Here is a 23,635-nt window from a genome sequence, read left to right on the forward strand (position 1 = left end):
TCCCGGCGGAGCTCCCCTTCGCGCCGCACTCCCCGCCCGTCCGCCCCCGGTCCCGCCCTCAGCGCCCCCCCTCCCGCCCGCCCGCGCCCCCCGGTGCCGGAAAGCCGCGTCCGTCCCCGCGCCCGGTACCTGGGGCAGAGCCTGTTCCCCCGCCGCCGTTCAAACGCGCTGCCGTAAAGCGCCCGTCTCCCCTGGCAACAAGGTTCCGGCCGAGCACTAGGTGTAGGAAGGTGATGTAAAAGTAAAACCACCCAGTGTCGTAAACCAGGTCCGGGGGGGAGGGGAGGGCGGGCGGGGGAGGGCGGGGGAGGAGGTGACTGGAGCATTTAGACACAAGCGAGAGGATCATGGCGGATGGCCCCAGGTGTAAGCGCAGGAAGCAGGCGAACCCGAGGCGCAACAACGGTCAGTGAGCGGCGGGCCGGTGGGCCGCGGGGCGGGCCGGAGGCCGCGGGCCGGGTCGGGCCGCCGGGAGCGCGGCGGGGGGGAGGTGGGGAGAAGTAGAAAGTAATTTCCCCGCCGCTCCCCGCCGGCAGCGGGCTCGCCCCGCACCGTTATATCCGCTACCTGGCGCCCTCCTCCGCCTAGCGGTGCCGCCCGGCCGGGACCGTTAGGCGCTGCCTCCCGCCTGCCCTGCCCGCAGCGGGACCGCGGCCCCGGGCAGTGCCGTGCTGTGCCGTGCCGGGCGGGGAGCGCCGAGCGCCGGCAGCGCCAACTCCGAACTTGGTACCTGCGGGACCCCGGCGCGGGATCGGGCGCTGTACGGTGCCCCGCGCTGCCCGAGCCCCGCGCTCCCCCCGCCCGGTGCGGTCCGAGCCCCCGCTCGGCGTTGCTTGATTTAAGACCACTTTTATATATATATATATATATATATATGTGTGTGTGTGTGTGTATATATATATATATATATATATATATATATTTCTCTGCCATTGATTTATTTACATTTCTCTTTCCGGGGGGGCCCTGTTGCTGCCGCGGGGGGGCCGCCTTCCTGCCGCAGCCGGGCCGGGCTGGGGGGGGCGGTGAAGTTTGCTGCCGGTTCCCCCCCTCCCGGAGCGGTACCTGCCCGGCTCGGGCGGGGTGGCAGCGGCCCGGCCGGGGGCCCCCGCTACTCTCCGCTACGTGACCACTGCTGCAGTCTATATAAGGAATTACATTTACATTTCAGACTTAAGGGCTGCTGTGGCTTTTTTTTTTTTTTTTTTTTGGGTACGTGTGTTACTTTAAGATGCGTGTTGAAGGTACACGGCCGGGGGAACACACGCTCATAACACCCACTCCGTACTTATTTTCTGGAAAATAGAGAAGTAGTCGAGTTTGTCGTCGCGGCTCTGCGTAACGGGGTGTGCAGCAGGAGGTTTTGTAACCTTCCTTGGCAATTTTGGGTTTTATGTGGCATTTCCTGTGCAGGGTCACAGATAGGAAGGCTCTCGCCCGCGATCCGAGATGTTTCCGTGCGCGGCGGACGCGCTCTGCAATGCACGAGAGGCACTGCTCGTGCCCTCTCCGCGATCCCAGCCGTGCTGGGCGTCAGGCGCCCGTGCACCGTGGCCTGTCCGGGGCTGGCGGGCTCCTTGGGTCGCTTTGAACTTGGGGGGATGGGGCTTTTATTTTCTGTGTGCGTTTAATTACGTGTATTTTTGTTGACACGATCACATTATTAATTCCTTGCTCTGGTGTAAATGTTTGTATTTCCCTCATGATTTGGTTCTGCGAAAGGTAAGTTTGGAAAGTGCTTCTCTCTTTACCTTATTTAAAATGTTGCTGATCAGAAAAAGGGGCTTTTCTTGCTGCTGACGACATGTGTGTGACATGTGAGCCTGAACCACCCAGCGTCTGTGCAGGAGCTGTAAACATGTTTACCTGAACAGGAAAGAAAATGGATTTTTCTCCTAGCGATCCACTGTTACGGATAGCATGCTCTTAAAGCGTATCAACAGATGACTCGAGACGGAAATTCTCTGGAAGCGTAGCTTTTGAAATCAGTGGGAAAAAAGAGATTCCTGATTGCTGCAGCAAATGGCAACTTGTGCAGGTAGAAAAAAAGATGGTGTTTAGTTTTCTCCTGCATGCATGTCAGCCCCCTCCTGCCTGCTGCTCTGGTTCTCAGGGGAGGGATTTATTTACCATGCTTGCTGTCAGTGTTTTTCCTTTGTGCTTAATATTAGAAAAACAGATTTGAGGCTGTTTAAGCGCAAAACGTTTTGTCTGCAGTGTGTATTGCTCACAGAAAACAAAAGGTGTAGGAGACGTGGTGCTGTTCCAGGTACCTTTCATCTTCGTCACTTTCAGACCTTGTAATTGCACCGTTCTTATTACGAAATGTCTTTGCATCTTTACTGAGTACTTCTACCGTGTAGAATATGTCTTGTTTTAGGCTCTTACTGATTTTTTTATTTTTATTTTTTTAGGAATTAGAACCAACTTCAGTCATTGTGCACTGAAGCATCAGGATCGGTTAGATAATAGATTCTGGATAATAGAGATTTCTCAGCAGTGGGTTTATGTTTGACTTGCAAATGTTTACTAAAGAAAACGACTAGACAAACGTTAACCCTTTAACCTTCAAAATAGGTGTGAGGCTTACTTTTTTTCTTCTACATCTTTAAGCGTACTTTGCTCTTACGGATTAGTATCTTCTGTTAATCCAAGCTTGATGTACAGGGGATGCTTCAGTCTTGTTCATAGCATGCACTAAATCAATGTTGTGCTGTTCCAGTGATCTTTTTTTCTTCCTTTCCCACAGAGTGGGACCCTATTAGAGGGAAACTGTTCTTAAGATCCTATGTGCCATTTAATAACTCTGGGTATGACATCGTTTGAATACTGTAAACTTCCCTTCTGTTTATTTGTTAACAAACTTGACATAGTTATTCTCATACTGAAAACTTTTATTTTTTTGTCTGTGCGTTTGTGAGCCAGAACTTATGGCTGCCATCCTGATGTGTTAATTGCGGCTGAAACAGTCTAATCTGAACCGTGGAGCTGGTCCCTGTGCTGCCTTCTTTATTGACCACTACTGGAGATCAGCCGAAGAGCTGCTTGATCCGTGCTTCCATTAAAGCCTTAAAGCAACAAGATCTGGCAGCTCTTGTACCTGAGGGAAAACTATTCTGCATCACTGTCCTTACTTCTGTCCAGAACATGAAAACATCTGCACTGAAGCAGTTAGTGAAGTGTTAAGATAACAGCAGTATTCTGATAAAGCAGAAACGTAGTGCTGGTTGGGAGTCTCTCATCCTATCTACCTTCTCCCCCTTTTTTGATTGAGAGAGTGGGAGGAGAGAAGAGGGACGGGATTTTGCCAGTCATCTGCACTGTCACATTCTGCTAGTGTGCTGCACACTCAAATTCAATATCAGCAGAAGTTTTCTTGGGTTTTTTTTTTCTGTTAAGACTGAGCTTGCAGGGTCAGATTAGTTGCTTTCTTAGCATTTCTATTGTATGTTGTGAATGTCTTAATTCCTATTAAAAAGCAAAAGTAGTACATCTTTTTATTTAGCGTTACTGAGGAAGGTAAAACCTTTGGAGCTTCCCTTACAAGACATTGTGAAAAGATATTATCAGCCTTTCATGTTGTACTGAAACTCTGTAGATATACCTTCAGTTCTTCGTATGCATTTACAGCAGTAAAAAGAAAGATAGGTGAAACTGAGTAAATTCTGTACGCTGTTGGTTAGATGTGGGAATGCACGAGGCAAGGTTTTTGTTTTTCTCTCTCCCTCCTGGTAACAGTAAGTTAATAAAATCTTGTGTAGGTTGATTTGTTAGAGTGCTGTTTTTAGTTGTTTGATTTTTATTTTTTTCCCTCTTATTTTCTATTATATAATCTCATCATGGTTTGTGTTTTGTTTTGCAAAGCTGCAGCATCTGAGAAGCCCTTCAGTGCCTTTGGATAAGCCAGAAGCATGGTGTGTTTCTGCTAACTGCAAGGAGTCAGCTGCTGGCTGGATGTCAGGTCTTGGTGATGCTGGGGATGCAGTGCTCCTTACTGTGCCTTGCTTCTCTTGCCCCCTTCCTTTCATTCTCTCTAGATATCACACTTTCACTTCAGCATTAATTTAAATTAGTGTTTGGAGAGTTGAGGAATGCAGCCCAAGTTGAAATTCCAAGCACAGTGAACAAATCTATATGGACAACTGAATTAACTGTTTGGAACAAAGGAAGTCTTCTCTCATACGAACCAGTAATAGTTCTAATTTAAAACTAAATTTAATTTAACTAATTAGCTACTGAAATGCAATGGGTATGCATTTGGGTTGTAATTTTTTTTTTTTAATTTTTTTTCAGTGATCAGTGCTTGTTATTTTAATGGTTGTGAAGCAGTGCTTTGAGGTAACTGGCTACCTGAAACAGGTGTGTTTAAGGTGATTAGCTGTCTGAAACACTTTTCCATGCTTGCAGAGCCATGGTAAATATGTTGCTGAAGCAGCAGATGAGAAGTAGTAAGTAGATGAAACTTACAGCTGGGACATGGTCTTACAAATCATAGATCTTCCAGATTAGTTTTTCATAAGTTCATAAGTTCATAAGGTTGGAAAGGACCTATAAGATCATCTAGTCCAACCATCCTCCTATCACTATCTCTACCCAACTACTAAATTAAGTCCTTTAGCACCTCATCTAAACGCTTCTTGAACAGCGCTAGGGATGGTGCCTCAACCACCTCCCTAGGCAGGCCATTCCAGTGCCTGACCACTCTTTCAGAAAAGAAATGCTTCCTGAGGTCTAATCTAAATCTTCCCTGGCGCAACTTGTGGCCATTCCCTCTCGTCCTGTCATTACTTATCAGGGAGAAGAGGCCTACCCCCTCCTCACCACAACCCCCCTTCAGGAAGTGGTAGAGTGCAATAAGGTCTCCTCTGAGCCTCCTCTTCTCCAGACTGAACAATCCCAGCTCCCTCAGCCGCTCCTCATAAGACTTGTGCTCCAGGCCCCTCACCAGTTTTGTTGCCCTTCTCTGAACACGCTCCAGGGCCTCAATGTCCTTCTTGTAGTGAGGGGCCCAAAACTGAACACAGTACTCGAGGTGCGGCCGTACTAGAGCTATTTTTCAGTTATTTTTTTAACTTTTTCAGTTAAAAGTCTGAGGATTTGGCTCATGAATTCAGCTAAAGTGTTCTGTGGAGAGCCTCATATTGTAGCAGACACTCCTTCTGCTGAATCTTCCTGGTGCCTGCCCTGGGCCTGTGCTGGCTCCTTTGCTGCCAGCAGTGCTGCTCTGGGGTTAGGCTTTGGCCCTGGACCTGTAACATGGCTGTTGCTGTCAACAGTACTGCTCTAGGGTTAGGTCTTGGCCATGTCACTGAGCTCTTGTCCTGGCAGTGCAGAGAGGAGGGCTCCATTAGCTCTGCCTCCTATCCATTTGGGCTATTTGAGTCATATAGCTTCTTACAGAAGTTTTACAGCACAGGGTAGAGAAGGAGGGAGGTGGGAATAACATAAAGTGAAGTTTTCTGTGTGATGCCTTTCCTCATGTGGAAACATGGTTTTCATAAGGTTTAAAATGCCAGGGAGGGATGGCAAGGATTTCAGATGTGCATGGGGATGGGACTGTATTACTGTGTTAGAGAAGTAAAGCCTTGGTTCTGTGAAGCTTGGGTTGTGCTTTTATAACTTTTTTTTTTCCTTTTGAGCAACTGCTCTCTAGGGCAGGGAAACTGCTAGAACTACAATATGTGGCCACATGGCTCTAGAGGAGCTGTACTTCTAAACTGAGCCATTATTTCACAAAAAATGTGAGTTCACTGGTTTTAACTCATTTGCTGTTCATAGTCACTTCAAAAACTCTAGCTAATTGGTATTGCAAGCGGATGAGTGCGTGGTGTGCTTTGTTGAGTGTAAAGCCAGTACTTAGTGCTGCATGCTGCATCTGTGGGTGTCTGAGGGATTCTACCTGTAGTGGTTTTTAAGCTTTTGTACATGTATGAAATCTAAACTGAATTCTTTCTTTACATAGACTTTTGTACCAATTTAGCGTGTACAGTTCTGGATGAACATTAAGTACTTAATGTCAAAGAGGACAGCCAAATTCCTGAAGTTCTGTTCCTACTTATGTTTTTCAAAAGGATCTTCCCAGTTACAGCAGAACAGCAGGATTTGGCTTGCAGCTATGGTCTCAAAAACATTGGTGCCTTCATTCTGGCAGCTACAAGAGGGTTGTTGTTTTTAAGAACTGAAGTCTCAAGTGACTTGCCCAGGGTCACACAGGAAGTCTATGGCAAGACTGAATCTCAGTCCATTTTTACTCCATGGAGCTACACTTGCATGAGGCTTGATCTAGAGACTTAATGAGAGACCGTTTAGCAGTTGCTATTACTCAGTTTAAGTGTTAAAACTTTTTCATATTTATTATCTTGAAGTGCTTGTACTTTCAATGAGCAAAAGACAATGTGCAGAACTCAGTTCTCTATAGTCATTGTCAAGTGATATTAAGGGATATCAACATTCTTCATTCTTTACAGACAAAGCATCACTAGTAAAGATACTGATGATGCGCCAGAGAATTAGAATTTGTATTTTGAATGTTTTAGTTGTTGTTTTTTTTATTAATTTGAGCTCAGTGATGTGCAGATGGACAAATGCAAAATGAAACAGAGAATTGACTTAATACCTATGAATAAGAATCCCTACTCTGATGTGTGGGGTGTTCAGAAGGCTGTTTTCTGGGAGGTTAACATCTGGACTGACAGCTTGTCCAGATTCTGGTTTTGTTGGGACAGTGATGACTAACACAGTCTTGTCATGTGGCTGTTATTTCTAACATTTGAAAGTGATTGCCAGATTTTGTTTTGTTTTTAAAAAAAGCATAACTCCTCCTTAAAATAAGTTCCCCCAGGGTACCGAAACATCAGACTTCAAAAGCTTATTTGCTGGAGCAAACCCATGCCAAGTCTGAGTTTCACCACTGCTGCAGGTGCAAGCAGAGGAGCATGGAGAGGGGCTTGCATAGGGCTTGCTTCCTGTCCCAGGAGCTTGGAGGGGAGGGGATTGGAGGGGGGATATATACCAACATGTGCTGTGGTCACAGGACACTGCTGTAGATGGGTTTTGGTAGGGATTATTCTTGTTTAGGGAAATGCTGTGTGAAAGAACTCTCCACAGAGCAACAGGGTATGGGTGTAAGTGGACAGGGCTGTGTGGGCAAGGCAAAGAGCACGTGTGGTAAGGAGGGAAGGTGAAACATGTGGAGGGAATAGTCTGATTTGTACTTAAAGTCTGGTGCCTTGCGCCTGACACTGTGCTGGCCTTTCAGGGAGAGATGAATCTGGGTCTGGTTACTGGCTGGCTGAAGCAGGAGGTCACAGTGCAAAGCAGCTTTGACATCAGTTGACCAGATTATGCATTAAAACACTGGAATTGTTGAGGGATTCATGTTGCCGTTCTTATATGTGTGGTTTTATGCTTTCTGCTTTAGTAGTAGGTTAGCAAGAATGGTGTTTTCTCACATAAAAAAAACTCTCACTAAGCCATTGCCTGTGATATAGTCAATTTCTCCTGCTAGCTATCAAAGGCACAAATATTTCTCATGGACCTTGGTTTGCTTTTCTGGCTGTCTGATGTCTTATTTTTAAGTTATTGGAAAAAGTAACAAGCGGATATTTAAACTGTTCAGTTACAGCTTTTAATCTTTGCTTGCCTTCCTCTTATGAAGACAGACTGGGCTTATTTTAAGCTCTCTTCTTGTGATGAGCCTCAATGTGTTTACTTAATAACTTATTTGGCTCTTTTTTGTGTAGATCAGGAAAAATTCCTGTGTGACAGCTCAGGGGATGGAAAGCGCGCTCAAGAGTGAGGCTTATAAAATACTGATCACAGTTAAACACAGCGTGGCTTTATAAATCTGTTTGAATATTCTTGGGAAAAATACTGTCCTCGTCACCATCATGTAAGTGCCTTTCAGATAGTAAAAATAAATGTACAAAGTCTTCTCAGTAACTGTGCCTGTACATCTGATTCCTTGTGCAAATGTCTTGCATGACAGCTTCCTTTCACATCCTGTGAGGGTAGGTGGTAGAGCAGAAAGAAGAAACCTGTTAAGGTTGGATCTTTACATATGGAGCAGCTGGGCAGTGATTCAAATGTTTCACTTGGTTAGTGCTAAACATGTTAACCAGGGTCCTTTAGGCTTGCAAGTTTGTCCCCTGAGGAAACCCTAACAGAGGTTTTTTTTGATTGTGTGGATTTTTTTTAAACTTTCTCTTCAATTGTACTTGTTTATGATGCCATTATTGGAATGTAACATTATCTTTTTATTTTTGAAGAGCAACAGAAGTTAACTAAAAATATGCTTTCTCATCCTTGAGGAGTCAATACTACTTGAAAGCAGCTTGCTTCAGCTCGCTCTTTTTCAGCTGTCATTCCCAGCTGCCACAATTTCTTAATGTGAGGATTTTACTCCTGTTGTTGCAAAGCAGTCTGGTTAACAACTGCTGTCACCCAAAGGTTAAAACCTGAAAACTGGCATCATTTGTTTTCATTACACATACTTGCTTTCTGTTTGGTACTCTCTCCCTTATTCTCCATGTATCCTATGTTTGGAGAATTACACCAAGCAGATGAAGACATGTAGTGATCAGTGCATTCTTCTGGATCTGTTTAGAGGCTCAGTCGTGAAAGAACAAGAAGAAAATTCTGTTCTGTGCTGAAGTTACTCTCCATTCTATCCAGCTAGGGTCTCTGGATACAATTAGCAGTATGAGCAGAAGTACTCATGAAACTACTTTAAGTCCTAAGGAGCTTGTGATTTTTGTCATGAGAAAATGGTGTAGAGTGTATTGGAAGAAAAAGAAGCAACTCTTCTCTAACTGCCTCTTAAGTACATATTTTAAATGTTTTGTATTTGATGCAAATACCCTCTCTTCCTGTGTGCCTTCGTGGCTTTTTTTCCTCTCTTCTTGAGTCCAGTGTAGGCTATGTTGGAGGAGCCAGCAAGAGTGCCAGAGGCAATGCATTCTATCGCTGGCTCTGCACCGTGCTCCTGAGAGACTTCCATGGGCAATGCTTGAAGTAAAGGGGTTAATAATCTGATGTGGTAGAGGATTTTTACCTATGAACCAGTCTGCCTGGCCTTATTAGGATCAAACGCTACTTGGGCCAGTGGTGCTAGATAGTACTTCCAGTTACTGTGATATGAAACATTTTCATTATTTCAGCCAACGTTCATTTTCTGACAGACAACTGACAGATACTGAGGGCAATTTTCTGTTTTGTAGAGACATCTGTCTGCAGAGTATCTATGGGAGAAGGCAAAATGAAATTACAGAACATCACAAATGTGGCATGATTGCAAAAGGCCTGGAGAAATCTAATCCCTCTGAAAAAGTGTGATCTAAAGAACAGCAAATAATACCTTAATTACAGGGCTTAGGCTGCCTTTTCCTAAACTGGTGTCCTTGACCTGAAGATTGAGTTTTCTTGTTTGTTGCTTCTAACAGCTCCCCTCACTGCCAGTGTGTAATGTTAAGAAGAAGAATGTCTGAAAACATAAGAGAGCGGAGTTGTCTTTTTGTGTTTGTATTTGAACAGGTTTCTTTTCCCCTCAATGTTTTGAAAATTTTTGCCTTCTCCTTTCAAACATACGATGAAGCAGGATGTGGAAAGAAGGAAAATTCAATGTATTATTTTACTTATGTTCCAGAATGATATATAGTGTCTGTCCAATCAAGTTCTGTGCTGGGAAAGGAGATGGGATTCGGAATTGGTAACGTTTAGTCTTCCATCCAATTTTGTATGTCTTTGCTTTGTTTCTAGCATTTACTGGGTAACTATTGGGAATTCAGGCAAAATGCAATTAGCTTACTAGTGGGTTTGTTCTTGGAGTATTATTTGCAGGAAAGACCTAGGTACATTTGGCTTTTCAAGGAGCATGAGGTGGTGAGCAAGGACTTTGAAGCAGGTTTGGCGTTTTAATGACTGGCTTCCTTCCCTGCTGCTGTCCCTTCCCCTTCCTTGCAGAGCATTTTCATTTGAAAGCTAAGGTGTGGTCATCAGGCATATCTGTTCTCAACTTCCAGTAATTTTTAAGCTCACTGCGGAACTAGACCTTAATTACATATGCAAATGCAGTGTATTTTTTTATTCTTACCTTGTACATGTGGGAGAGAAAGATAAGGTTGCAGAGTACCACTGGGGATGGAGCTTCTGTAGAAGTGGGGAAATTTCCTTCCTTGGGGCTTGCCATGTGCTGGGGTTCAGAGCTTCTTTGACTCAAAGGCAACAAGAAAGCACTGTTCTTGCCAGCCTTATCTTTTAGACAGGAGCACTTTGGGTCACTTGTATTAACAGCATTTTGACACATTCTAGCTGTTTTGAGTGCTGAGAGTGAATTTGTTTGCAATAGCAATTTCTTTTTACATTCATGTGTATATTATATCCAGAACCTTAATTTATTGGTCTGGCTTGAATGCTTCCTGCGGGTAACACAAGGTAAACTAAGAAGTGATTCTATGAAGTGTGGAGACTGATCTGTGGAGAAGGCTGTTCTGACAATCTACACTTTTGTGATAAGGCTTGTGCTTCTTGTAGATTTTAACATTGTCTGACATACTGTATTCCTGAAACTAAATATTTCTAACTAATACTAGAGCTAAGCTGGAAATGGTTAATATACTGCAGTCAGCATTCTTATAGCCCCAACATGGAAAGTATTAAACAAGAAGCAACATGAATTGGTAGGTGTAGCATGGGAAAGGAGGATTGTTCCCCTGACAAAATGCAGCGTAACGTGTCGTAGTTCTCCACATTTCACTGTGTGTGATAAAGCATACCTGTGTAACCAGCTAAAGCTAGTGGCAGAGTTCTTGTTTCTGTAGCAAAGTATGTGAGTAGGTGTAGTTGAACAAACCTCTATTGCAGTTGAGATTGTTATGATCCTGACAGTTCTTGCAAGGTTTGATGCAAACTGTCATCTGTAGATCTCACACTCCAGAAATAGTCCAGTATTACTTTAACCAATACTACCTCTGATTCTGCTGGGATGCATCCCTTCAGAAAGGAAAAAACTGCTGGACGCTTAAAATTCCATCAAACATGAGTGGTTTCTTCATTTTGGTGTGAAATTGCAAGCCTCCATTTAACTTATGCCAACTTCAAAAGGGGAAAAAAAATTGTTATGCAATATGGTATACAGAAACAAAGATGGGCAAATTATTTGCATGTGCATATAATGTTAAATTTCTCATTATTTAAACTATTACTTTAAATAAGTTATTCTTCAAGCAGGTAAAAAATACAGAAGTGATAAAATTGAAAACTTGTCAAATGTCTTGTTCTGGTGATTTACTGTGGCTTATATTTAGCACTTCTTCAATCTTCCTGATTATAACCAATATTTGTAAACATGATGAAGTTGCTGTGAAACAAATCCTTGAAATAAAGATATTTGACTTCTCAAGTTAAGATGCGCTTACAGGTTTGTGCCTTGGTGTGTCTGGAGGTGAATTCTAGTTCAACTTTTTTTGTCTCCCCAGCCCATCTATCTCTGAAGAAATCATGCATCTTCTTTTTACTGCAGGAGCAGTCCAATGTCTGTCTCGGTCCTGGAGTCCACCGTCGAAGTATTTTGCAGCTGAAGTGTGTGTGCGCGTGCACAGCCATGTGTGCTGTTTTCCTGCCCTTCCTTTTGTCTGTCAAGCTCCTGGCTGATAGCAGATTAGCCATGTGAATGTGGGCAGCAAAGAGTAATAGGCGGCACAGAATGCCTGGGGCTTCTTGCGTACAATAAAATGAGTCCATTAGAAAGCAAAAAATGACAAGGCTGCCATGGAGGATATCTGTACTGCGGAGATGGAGAGAATAGCCTTTGGTTTATGATCACGTTAATGGGTGTAAAATAAACTTAATTTTTTCAGCTGTCAAAAGTATTCCTAGGTGCTTTGCAGACAGGTGCTGAAGATCCTTCCAGCAAGAAAATACCGACGAGCGAGTGGATGGTGTACTGCTTGGTGTGTACACGTGGGGGAAGGCTGGCTGTAGCGGGGTGATGGTTCAGTTTCATTTTCACTGGGCAGGTGTCTTCCTTCTCCTTTCTTGTTAATCTTTGTTTCTAGTGTTTTGATTAGTTACAGATTATCTAATCTGCCCTGCAGAAGTGTGCTCAGCTTAAGTCTTCTGGAAGATGTGCTAATACAAGTTTGAAGGAAACTGGGCTGACTGAGGCAGAGGGAATCCAGATGTTGGAGGATGTAAACAATAAAACTGTAGTGAGCTGAAGAGAGGAGAGGTACAAGTCTGTGTGCAGGAGCACAGTAGCAGGAAAAATAGCTAGGAATAATATCAGGGCTTTGACAACTATGCTTACCTGCTCTAAGAATCTGCAGTTAAGTAAATTTTTTTTTTTACAGTTTCCTGTATGAATAAGCTGTAGTGGCTGCTGTTGCCCTCCTAACTTCCAATTACAATTTTCAAGAAGTTTTTCTGGATGCTGTGGCATGCATGCTCTAAGAGGTGTTCTACGTTAAAAAAGTGTACTGCTGTGATTTTGTTATTTTTATTTTTTTCCTGTGCAATTAAGTAATACTCTCCTTCAAATAAAAAGGACAACTTCTGTTGAATGTGAGCTGCTAAACTAACTGGCAAACTAACTTAAAGATAATTCAGCATATAGAGTAATTGTTACAACAGGAAGATACTTGTCCTTAAGAACTTAAGTTTAAGACATTTGACTTTTTTTTTTCTTCAGTCTGTCTTGCTTGTTGGTGTCTTTTGAGTATGTCACCGTGGATACAACCTGGAGAGAAGTACTTCTACCAACACAATGTACAAATTACAACTTGTGTTCCCATTTAATACTAGTTGAGTAACTTTTGTGTTACTTTTTGTGTTCTGCCAGCTTCTGCCCCGTCTTCCTGTTGACTGCTGTGGATGCGTGTTCTGTGGACTCTGTCCTTTGGAAAACTCCTTTTAGTTGCTCTTTTGTTTAACACCAGTTCTTTCCTCATGGACTCCCTTTCCTTTAGGGACATCCCATCCTCAAGGTATTCTGTGTTGTTGTTGTTTTCTTTTAGTCTCTCTTCCTTTTCAGCAGTGTAGTGCTTAAGCCCCTCCACCCTGAAAGGAACAAACTGAGTGTGAATTGAAGAGTGATTATTCCACATTTGCTGTTCCATTCATGGCAGCATTAATTTGCATAAAATACATTTTTATTTCACAATTCAAAATCATTCCTATGATCATATGAGCTTTTTATAGCACTGTACGTTCTAGCTGCTTATGAAAGAAGCTGGTGTTAAAACAAAAGCTTAGTTATCTATCTCTAACATTGGGTAGTCTGTAGATGGAGACAGCTACAATAAATTCCAGGTCATTGTGTTCAGAGAGGATCTGTGAGATGTCTCCACTGCGTTCCCCTGTGTCCCTGTGACTGCTGTGCTGGCAGTGGGCAGTGAAGGTCTTTCAGTCCCCCGTGGGCAAGAGGTTGGTTGCTGGTGGGTGATACTGGCTTTTCATTTAAAATATGGGAATGATATCTGTTGTGGGGGCTGAGATAACAACGTATCTTGAAAATCCTCTGTCATCTGTGATTTAGTTAGTGTTACTGAAAGCAGTGAGTTGTGCATAAATGCAGCTTCCCTAATGCCTTAATGAATATGAATAGAAACTCTAGAACTGTTTTTGTCTTTCATAATCACATGTCCAACTGAGAAAGGTATTGCTGCCTTGGGCTGACCTGGCCTGCCACAGCTATGACATTGAGCTGTGCCAGCTTTGCAGGGTAGGTTTGGGAAAGTTACAGGGTACTGAAGACGAGTAAAGCAGTTGAAAGCTCAACTTAGCCACAGGGAGAAATAGGAAATATGGTTCTTGTTGTCTGAGCAGTATTTAGGTTATGGAGAAAGAAGGTATTTCTTTGGCAGATAGTTTAACCTCAGTTCCCTAGTATTTAGGTTGCTACAGTGGAGTAGCTGGGTGAAGTACTGTCTATGAAAACTATGTATGAGAGGATCTGTTTAATAAACCTCTTCATGCTAAATTATTCAAAGCATTCCAAAAGTTTTGTGAAGGGCTTTACCTTGTGTGGGGAGCAAACAGTCATCTTGTTCCTTAAAGTTGTACCTTTAATGTTCAGTAAGTGATATGGTGTTTCAGGCTGTCTGGCCAAGCTATGGACCACTGCCAAATGTCCCTTTCAGACATTCACTGCAGCAAGGAATGTTTGAGAGACTTATCTGGGTTTGTACCTGCTAGTTGGGAAATAAGCAATTACAGAACCTCATCCACACTCATCAAGTGTTTTAAAAAGCACTGAGAAAATACAGTCCCAGAGCACACCACCCATTATGTCTTCATGTCAGTTTTGTTCTGTGTTTTATTTCTTTTTTTTTATTCCTGTTAAAAGATTCCTTTTAAAAGCATTCTTACTGTTAGGGGCTTTCATACCTTGCTATTGTGCATTCCAGTTCTGTATGTGAAATCCCAATGGCCAACCCTTGCGTTTCCTATTGACAAATGTACTGCTGTTAACACATAGAAACTCAGGTTTTATGATTGTGCTGTTGATCCCTAGGTAAGTCTAGAACCAGGTAATAAAGTTTGTTTGATTTGTCTGTTATTCTCCATAAGTAGAACACAGGTGTTTCTGTAGTAGAACTACTACTGCATGCTGTCTGGCAGGAGATGAGGAGAGAGTAAGTAATGTCCTTATGCTTCTTTCCTCCAAAGCCATGCATTAGGTCCCAACATTCCTTACAAACAGGATGGATGCAGTTTTACTCTATGAAGAGTAAGTCTTGTTCTTCTAGTCTAACTTGAAACCTTGCACACTACAAATAAGTGATGTTTATAGGGGTAAGTTTGACGAATGATGAAATTTATGATCTCCTTGAGAAGTGTCTTTATTTACTGAAGCAAAGATGTACTTTTTTTCTGAGATGTCTGTGAGACGTGAGACAATAATTCTGTGTACAGAGACACTAAAGGGAACCATTAAAAAAAACACCAAAGAAAACAAACAAACAAAAAAAGCCCTCCACCTGTTAACAAAATTAGTATTTTCTACATTTCATTAACTGCACGTGTTAGCTTCATGTTGTCTGAAAGATAGAGAAAAACAGACTAATAAGCAGACTGCTACTTGGAAGCTTCGTTATAAGAGGTGATCAAATGTTACTGTGGCTTAACAGCAATCTCCTGAAGGTTTTGAGGCCAAGGTCCTGGTTAGCTGTTGTATATATCCTTTGTAGGTAGTAGGCTGTACTGGCAGGTGTCATTTGTAGTTGAATGTGAACGATGGCTGATATAGATAATTTTTTTTCTTAGGTTCTAGGTATTCTCTGATTAAAAGCTGCTTAGTTTGCTCTGAAAATAATGCCTCATTTATTTCCATGGATATGACAACAAAGTGCAAAATAATACTGTTTGACAGAGCAAGTTCTCAGATACAGAATGCTATCTCAAGGCATAGTCACCACCATTAGCTGTGGATTTTTGCCAGCAATGGAGGAGGGGAAAAAAAAAGTCTGGATGCAGTGTTTATATTTAAAAACAAACTGCACCAGTAGAGGTTGTTACTACTGAAAGGTACCACCCAGTGTCTCACTGTGCTCATATCCACTGGTTGGTCTCCACCATTGTGCAGTGAGCCACAATGAGTGCCAATGAGTGCCATTTTCTCCTCAGTTCCGCACTTATGCTTGGTCTGCTCTCCTATGCCTGATGTCCCTTTGTCAGACTGCCCCTCTGCTGGCGTCACACAGCATTAACATGAAATAGAATATTGGTGAGAACAGCCAGCCTATACTGCCATACCACCAACATCCACCTCTGATGTTTTGGGACAACATAATAAAACAGGAGGCATTACTTTTGGAGCACGCAATATAAAAAAAGTGATTTTAATCTTGTGTAGAAATGAGGTCTTGGGAGCTAGTTCTCACTGAGAAGGAAAATGCTTATTTTCCAGTAGGCTTGTTCTTTCTTGAGCTCTGCTGTGCAGGGAATAACTAAAATCCCAGCTCACTTATTTTCACTTCTAATGTCAATATTCAGATGCACTACTTAAAATTGTCTAGTGTTCCAATTACTTAAGTACTATGCCTGCAAAATAAATGTATTAGTGTTTTTGTCTTTGGTACCACTACAGTACAGGATAAGATTGTTTCTCTGTGTGGTTACTATTTATTGGATTTTTAACAAAGAGTGAGGAACATCATTAGTGTCTCCCTGTTTGTGGGTGGCGTGTAATAACACTTCTTGGGTGGGTCATCTGCTTCTGAACAGTAGGCCATGGGTCCCAGATTTGATTAAGGTACAAGTTACTCTTCCACTTTTTCATTAAATGTTCTTCCTGTCCATTTCAGAATCTAAAACATCTATTCAGAATAGCATTTTTGGAAATTCAGATCCCTCTTGGCTTCAGTTAAGCTTAGGTGTTCATATGTAAGCGTATAACCTGTAGTCTGATTTAAACCTGGAGTGCTCACTTCTCTTCAGACTCACAGATTGGAAATGAATCTGTATCTCTTTTAATCCTGAGAGGTCTTCTGCTTTGTTTGAGATACTGATTTGTTGTTGGCTTTCTGATTGTTTTTGTCATCTAACTGATATTCTGTTTCCACTTCTGCTGTGTGTTGTAGGGCCTGTGTGAGTCCCAGTGACTCCAATTTGTAGGATTTCTTTAGTGTGTGTAGAAAGATTTTCTTGAACTCACTGATTCAGATAAATATGAGGCTTTCATATTTTTATCCTATAGCAATGGTTCTTATGAGAAGCTAAAGTGAGCTAGTGAGCTCTCATGTTGTTTTATCCAGATGACCAACAACATGAAGAAATTAATTATCAAGTGCTCTCTATCCATCAGCTGTGAGTTCTGGTAACTTAAGTCACACTCTATGCTGTTTTGCCAGGAAGATGCTTCTGTTAATGAGGCCATCCTGGGGTTTGCCAGGAGACAGTCTGCTCCAAAGCTCAGGTGGCTGCTGCCAGATGCAGTCAGAAACATGAGCCAAAAATGTCAGTTTACAGGCCCATTCGGCCCAGTTCTGTGACAAATGGGGCAGGGGGACCCACAGACCCACACCCTGGGAAAAGGGCAGGGAGGTAGGCCTCAAGACAAACAGACAGCAATGATCTGAGGAGGAAGGCTAATTCTCTATATAAGAGATCAGAATTCTCTATATAAGAGATCAGAGTACAAAATAACACAATATAATACAATATAATTACAATTGAAGCTAATAAGTCAAATAAAGTGAGAGGCTTAGTTCACTTTCTGAGCATTTGTTTGCAGTGAGAAAATCCAAATACACATCACCTATAGCTGCTGCCCTAAAGGCATGTATGTAGCTTGTGTTCTTGCACTTGTGTTATGGATGTAAAGGCGTCTCAAATGGTTGTTCTAGCAGCTTGTTGTGGGTCTCCTTAATGTCTGTGGAAGCAAAATACTTATCAGTTGCAGCTTTGCAAGAAGTCCAGGATATGGAAATGATGTGAAGGGAATTTATCTGTGTACAGACTAACCTATCCATAAAATCCTTTTTCATGCTGGACTGGAAGAGAGCTTTAAGATGCACAGAGCTATGCTATGTTTTGATCCCCTTTTCTTCTCTACTTCTCTCCCAAGACTATTTCAGGAAAGAAGGGGGGGGGGGGGGGGGGGGGGGAATGGAAACAACAAAAAACAAGAGAACAAAGCTTTTGAGCTTAAATAAGGCTTATGATTATATCTGCTGTAATAATAGGTGGTTTAGATTTCTTGAAATAATTTGCGTAGTCTACAAGACTTACGTGAATTCTGCAGTGTACTTCAGTGAATACTTTGTATGTTGTACCCAGGAATGCTTTAGTTTGTTTCGCTTGCAAAGGCTGAACTGTAATCCATAGGAGAACAGTCTACTTCATGGAAACAAGGAGTGTCAGACTGTCTCAGAGGAAACTTGTCACCTTCATAATTTTTTAGATTAATTCATTATTTTCCCATAGATTTCTTTCTGTTTGTAAGGTAAGGGTGTTCTGGAAAACCACACAGCCAAAACATCTTGATATTCCTGCCTCAGATACTATTTGTGATGTCTAATCAATACCTGTGATGTTATTTATATTAAATCTTATTCCTCTTACCTCCCTGATTCCTAAACCATCTTGCAGCCATCATACTCTGTTACAGAACTCAGAGTATTTTAAAATTAGTCAGCCGATGTGATGAATCTGTTCTCTTGCACAGCATGGTAGAATAGGAGGGATTCTCATAGTGTCCTGAACTTGATCTGGCAGTCATTAGAAAAGCCATGTGCTTTGTTCTCACTGGGGGATGAAGGGATTTGGACCTTATGATGTCTGTGTTGTCATCATAGTAGCATCACATAAGAAAGGACAAGGCTTTGTAAGTCTCCTATTCTGGGCTTTTTAGAATCATGTCCTTATTTTTAACGTTTTTCTCCATTTCTGCAGCAAGTATGACACTCATAGAAGGCTTGTAACATTGATTTCCATTTAAACATGAGGGCCTTAGAACAAACTAATCCATTTGTGATTACTTAAGTTTTCTATTCAAATTGGTTTAGTGTTCATGGAGGAAGGGTGTAGATGAAGTCTTCTTGAGGATCTATTTCCTTAGTAAAAAGGAAGAGCAAGCTTTGTGCTTCCTTGAGTTTTTCTTCTCATTTGACAAAAAGAGGAAGGTTATGTCTTCTGCCCAAAGGTTATTAAAATTGATGTTTGGGTGTAGGAGCTAAAGAAATGAAATGCAACTTTCATCTGATCTAATGGAGCACATCCTATTATACATGTGCTGTCCTGCTGTTTCCTTGAGGAGCTGCTGGTTGTGAGTTCTGTGTATGGTGTTACCAAATCCTGTGCCCAAATCCAAAAGGAAACCTCAAGAAGCAGAGCCTTCCTTTTGGCAGATGCGCTTAATGCCTCAGTGTGGGGCTAAGGGTAGTGGTAGGGGATGATGATGCCCTTCAACATCTGGCATCATTCAGATTTGGGGAATTTGGGCTTGCTGACAAAGTCAGAAACCTGTCTGTTTGCCAGCTATGGCAAACCAGCTTCCTTATGTGAAACTGCCTTCTGTAGTAGAGAGGTTTGAGATTATCTCCGGTAAAGAATACTGACACTGTGCCTTGCCATGAGCAGACTATTATACATTAATATGTAAAGCCATATATTTTCTTTAAAGAAAGCACTGCCTCAGTAACTGTTTCTTAGGTAGTAGAACTCTTCATCTGTAGTACAAATAATCTGTATGCTCCACTGTGACCTGTTTTGGAGTGACAGACTTGCATCTTTCTCAGTCAACAGCTCAGAACCTAGAGCATGTTCACAAAAGCTTTGAAAAAATACATTTTTTTTTTCCTGCCCTGTTGTTTCTCAGTTTTCAGTTGCTACTGCCCCACTTCTGTTAGCCTTGAAGCTGTCCAGCTTGCTACTGTTGAGAATTATTTTCTAACTTATATCTTTAAATATCCATGATAAGTGCTCAAAGACCCTGATATTTGGTAAACTGAGAAAATCAATGAAAAGTTATTAAATAGAACTTCTTGTGTGTTCTGGTTCAGTAAGTAACTTAAATGTGGTGTTTTAAAGTACTTGAATCAACCAATCAACTTATAGTTAGTTTGAAAAACCAACAGCACATTGCAAAAAACCACAGCTTCTTGTAGAGGGGGAAGCCATGTAAGTGCTTTGTTTGGACATTCTTTCTAATAATAATTAAATATTCTGCAGATTAATTACATGATTTAGCAACAGGAATCTGGCTAGAAGTGAAAACTACTTATCTCCTCTGGTGAGTTGTAGAGGTGAGGTGGTGCTAGTTATGAGGTTTGAATGTTCGACGAGAAATTGTATGGTGTCTAAACTAAGCTTTGTGAAAGATGCTAAGAAATATTTTTGTCTGGAACAAGCTATACGTCAGTGTCTGTGGCGGTAGGGGTTTAAACTGGTTCATTTTAAACCTTAGCAAGCAGCAGCTGAAATACTGCTAAATGACCTTTGACATAGGGACCCATGAAGGCCCCAAGTATGATTTCACTTTCCCCACGTTCTTTGTGAATCTGAATGCTTGTCAAATCAGATGTGTGTTTAGACCTTTTCACTGAATGTGCTTGGAGGGGAAGAACAAAGCCTGAGGTCAACTTGGCGTAATCCCTGCGTTTATCTTTATTCTATTATAGTGGCTTGTGGGGGATGGAGTAACTATTTTCTCCGAGGTGAAAGTGCAAGTAGAGTGTAGGTAGGCTATCCATCTTTTCTTCCAGACTTTCCCAACAGCTCGGCTGGTCTCCCATGATTTACTCCCGTTAATGTACGGCTGACTGGGCAGGCTGCTGGTTGATCCATGTGATCCACTATTTGTTCTGAGTGCAGCTATTTTGTGGCTGCTGCACCTATTGGCTGATGTAAACAAACACGTACAGCTCCTCTTGGATAACACGTGCAGACACAGATCTCTATCACATAGTGCTTTGTTATCCTCAGTAGAGATGGGGAGGGGAGATAACATGGATTTTTATACTACAGCTACTTTTGCTTCAGTGCAAATAATCTTCATATTTTAAGAGATGAACAGCTTAATATAGCTTACTGTACAGTACATACATATTTTTGCCTCTTGCAAGTTGTTAGTCATACTCAAGAAAGGAGTGACTAAGTCTTTTATCATACAGTCAGGTTGGGGAAGCCTTTGTCTCTAAGGGAAGAATTGTAGAGTTCTGCTCAACTGTTGTTATGGACTTTTTTTGCAGTATTTTTAGGTTTTACTCCTGCAGTAGATTCACTTCACAGTAAAGGTTTGTTTCTGCACGCAGCTGGCGTTATCTGAATCTGTAAACGAGCTATTGTGCTGCAAAGTACGAGTGGGTGGAGGAGCCAGATGACAAAAGGCCCAGTTACCTTTACGTTTGTCCAACGTACCTCATGCACTTTGTTTCAGAAGAAAAGCACTATTGAAAGACTCATATAAGGAGGCAGTCTTTCACACAGGGCTTGTGGGAAATTTCTCTCCCGCTTGTGGGTTTTCAGCTTGTCTAGATTTACCTTGCACGTTCAGAGACAGCCCAGAACAGCGTAGCATTTCTGTATGGGAGAAGAAAAAGCACAAACCACACCTCTGGGGTGAGCTTTTTCTAATCTGACACTTAATCAGTATTTTCCAACTTGCATGCGCGCTTCCTTGGGGCTTTTCTGTTTACTTTTTTCAAATTGATTTCTGAGTGATTTGTTTTTTTGTGTTTTTTTTTTTTATTCCAAGCTTGGAGGTAACTTGGCCTTCTCATTTAAGAGCTTAAAAGCCACATTAAGCAACAAGTTTTTTTGTTTTTTTTTTTACTTAATTCAGTCTAATAAGGCTGATTCTGAACACATTAGTGTGCTTTTTATTTTTTTAAACTAGTCTTGAAAACTTTGATGTTCTGGGCTAAACGTGCTGTTGCTTTCGTTCCTTCCACACGTCTCACCATTCACTTTCTCTTCTCTGTCTCAGTGGATAAGTGCTTAGAAAGCCCTTTGCCACACAAACATGCACTTTGGTTTGCTCAGCACCCTGTTTTCGGATTTAAAGCTCCTTTTCCTTAGGCTGGCAGATGAGCCGCTTTGTTTGGTGCGGAGCGGAGCCGTGGTGTCAGCACCTAGCACGGCAGCGACAGATCGGAGCCCTCGGCAAGGCCTGGCAGCCTGGCTGCGAGCTGTGATTAACGGGCTCCAGCCCAGCTGAATGCTGCTAAAAGGAAACGGCTGAGGACTGGGGCTGCGGCCACCTAAGCTGTGTGTGCCGTGGAGGAGGCAGCTGCTGGCAGGAGAGCAAAGCAGGTCTGTGGATTGGGAGGCAGCCTGACCGGGTTTTGGTCGCAGCTTTCGTTCCCTGTTAGCTGCATCCTTTCAAATCGTGTCTGTGTGTGTGTGTTGGAGGGATTTCCAGCCTCCAACCTGCATAGGGCTGCTAATAACTACTTCAGAAAAGCAATTCCTGGGAACCTGGTGTAATGATCGACTCTGGCTACTCTAAGGAATAAGTTTAGCCTCTTTGTTAAACACTGTCAAGATGATTTTGCTCAGTATCTCAGGCTGAGCAGTGTGGTTTGTTGTAGTTTTTTCTCCTGCTTTTCACCCTTGCGCTTCCCATCACAACCTGCCATTCTCTGCTCCTTTGGATCTTGCATTTTTGTTTGTGAATGTCACAAAACTGTTTGCAGGTGTATACTCAGTGTCGTGCTTTAAGCCTGCAATAAGTTTAGTTGCATCATATAGATCATACATAGAGGGGTAATAATGGAGGAAACAAAGCTGCTGTTAGATATCTAGTGCTTAGCAGTTTGTTATTAGTTGCTTTCTGGGCCTTCCAAGGACTGTTGAAGTAACTGTTGTTCTGCCAGCTTCAGGTGGAATGTGCAGTGGAGAGATGAATCTGTGAAGGAAACTAGTAGTAGATGAGAGAACAAGTGTACTTACTAAGCAACGTTTTCTTTAAGTATTTTGAATGTGAAAGGAGTAACAGGTCTCATTTGTATACAATGCTAAAAAAAATCTTAGAAACAGTAAGACAGTCTAGCTGTGTGCTGTTAATGTAATTTAATGGTTGATCAAGAATGCAGTTGAAACAGGCAGCTAAATGCTTTAGTACTACTAACATTTGACCAGTCATGAATGTATATTTAACATATCTGATCTTATATTCCATTTACTGTCTTAAAAAATAAAAAATGCTAAGGGGAGTAAATGAACTCTAATGTACCTTAAAGGCTTTGGTCTGATTCAGAGTAATTTAATTTAGAGTATAAAGTCATGAACAGAAATGTGTTCAAAACAGAAGCTCCTTGAGCACAGGTGACCAGGAGCCCCTGCATCTTGCCACATCAGAGTCTTTGTTCTACTTTTGAAAGATTGTCTTCCTAGACCTGAAACTGACAGGTTTGAAGTGTTCATTTAGTCTGCAGTGAAGTCTATATTTGTGGAAAGCCACTGTCCTCCTGCTGTGGTTTTGAGCTATTGAAGAAAATAGTTGAACATGCTAATAATCTAATCTTACAATGTGAAGAGGTTTCCCTTTGTCTTTGAACATTGGAATTGAACACTGCTACATGTGGCCACTAATAGTGCTAAGTTCTTATTTTGAGTTTTTGCTAAATACTATAATTTTGTTATCTCATGAAAACTTCTGAAAGTAAAACTGTAAGTTACCGGATCTGTTTATTTATGTGACTTTGGTCCTATTCAAGTAGCAACTACTAAAGGCTTAAGCTGACTGAGCTCTGCACTGTTAACTGTGGGGCAGTTTTGGAGATGTGTGGTGTTTGTTTGTTTTTTAGGGATGGGGTATAATATAATATGAGTAGTTAATAGGAAATTAAATACAGTCTAAACAATCATGAATTTCTGTGCGGTAAACTAATGATGGTTGCTACTGAGAATGACTTGAAAAAGTCTTAAATGAAGGAAATGTAATTCTTTTAAGCAAAGGTTTAAGGACAGAATGTCTGGTGGGCTCAATGAAAGTAAAACTGTGGAAACAACAACTTGTGTGAGACTTTAGCAAGACAGAATAATGTAGAATCAGTGTCACATGCTTTAATGCCACTTACAACAGTACTTCACTCAAACTCTGTAATGGCTTCTTGAATTTGTATTTTCACATCTTCATTTTAATCGTTGTTTAAAAATAATCCCTAGTCAAGTTTGCAGGCAACCCAACATGGAG

General features: G+C 41.9%; 1 protein-coding gene across 1 annotated transcript in view; it reads left to right on the forward strand.

Moving 5' to 3' along the window:
- The first annotated feature begins 316 nt into the window (after positions 1–316).
- Positions 317–23,635, forward strand: part of ZEB1 (zinc finger E-box binding homeobox 1) — a 108,857-nt gene continuing 85,538 nt past the window's right edge. Inside the window, exon 1 of the mRNA XM_065731448.1 lies at positions 317–405. Coding sequence (XP_065587520.1) covers positions 348–405 — 58 coding nt within the window. The 5' untranslated portion in view covers positions 317–347. The remainder of the gene's footprint in view (positions 406–23,635) is intronic.

This window comes from Cyrtonyx montezumae, unplaced genomic scaffold (assembly GCF_038088225.1).
Source record: "Cyrtonyx montezumae isolate F1298 unplaced genomic scaffold, pur_monq_1.0 scaffold_14, whole genome shotgun sequence".
Classification (NCBI taxonomy): Eukaryota; Metazoa; Chordata; class Aves; order Galliformes; family Odontophoridae; genus Cyrtonyx; species Cyrtonyx montezumae.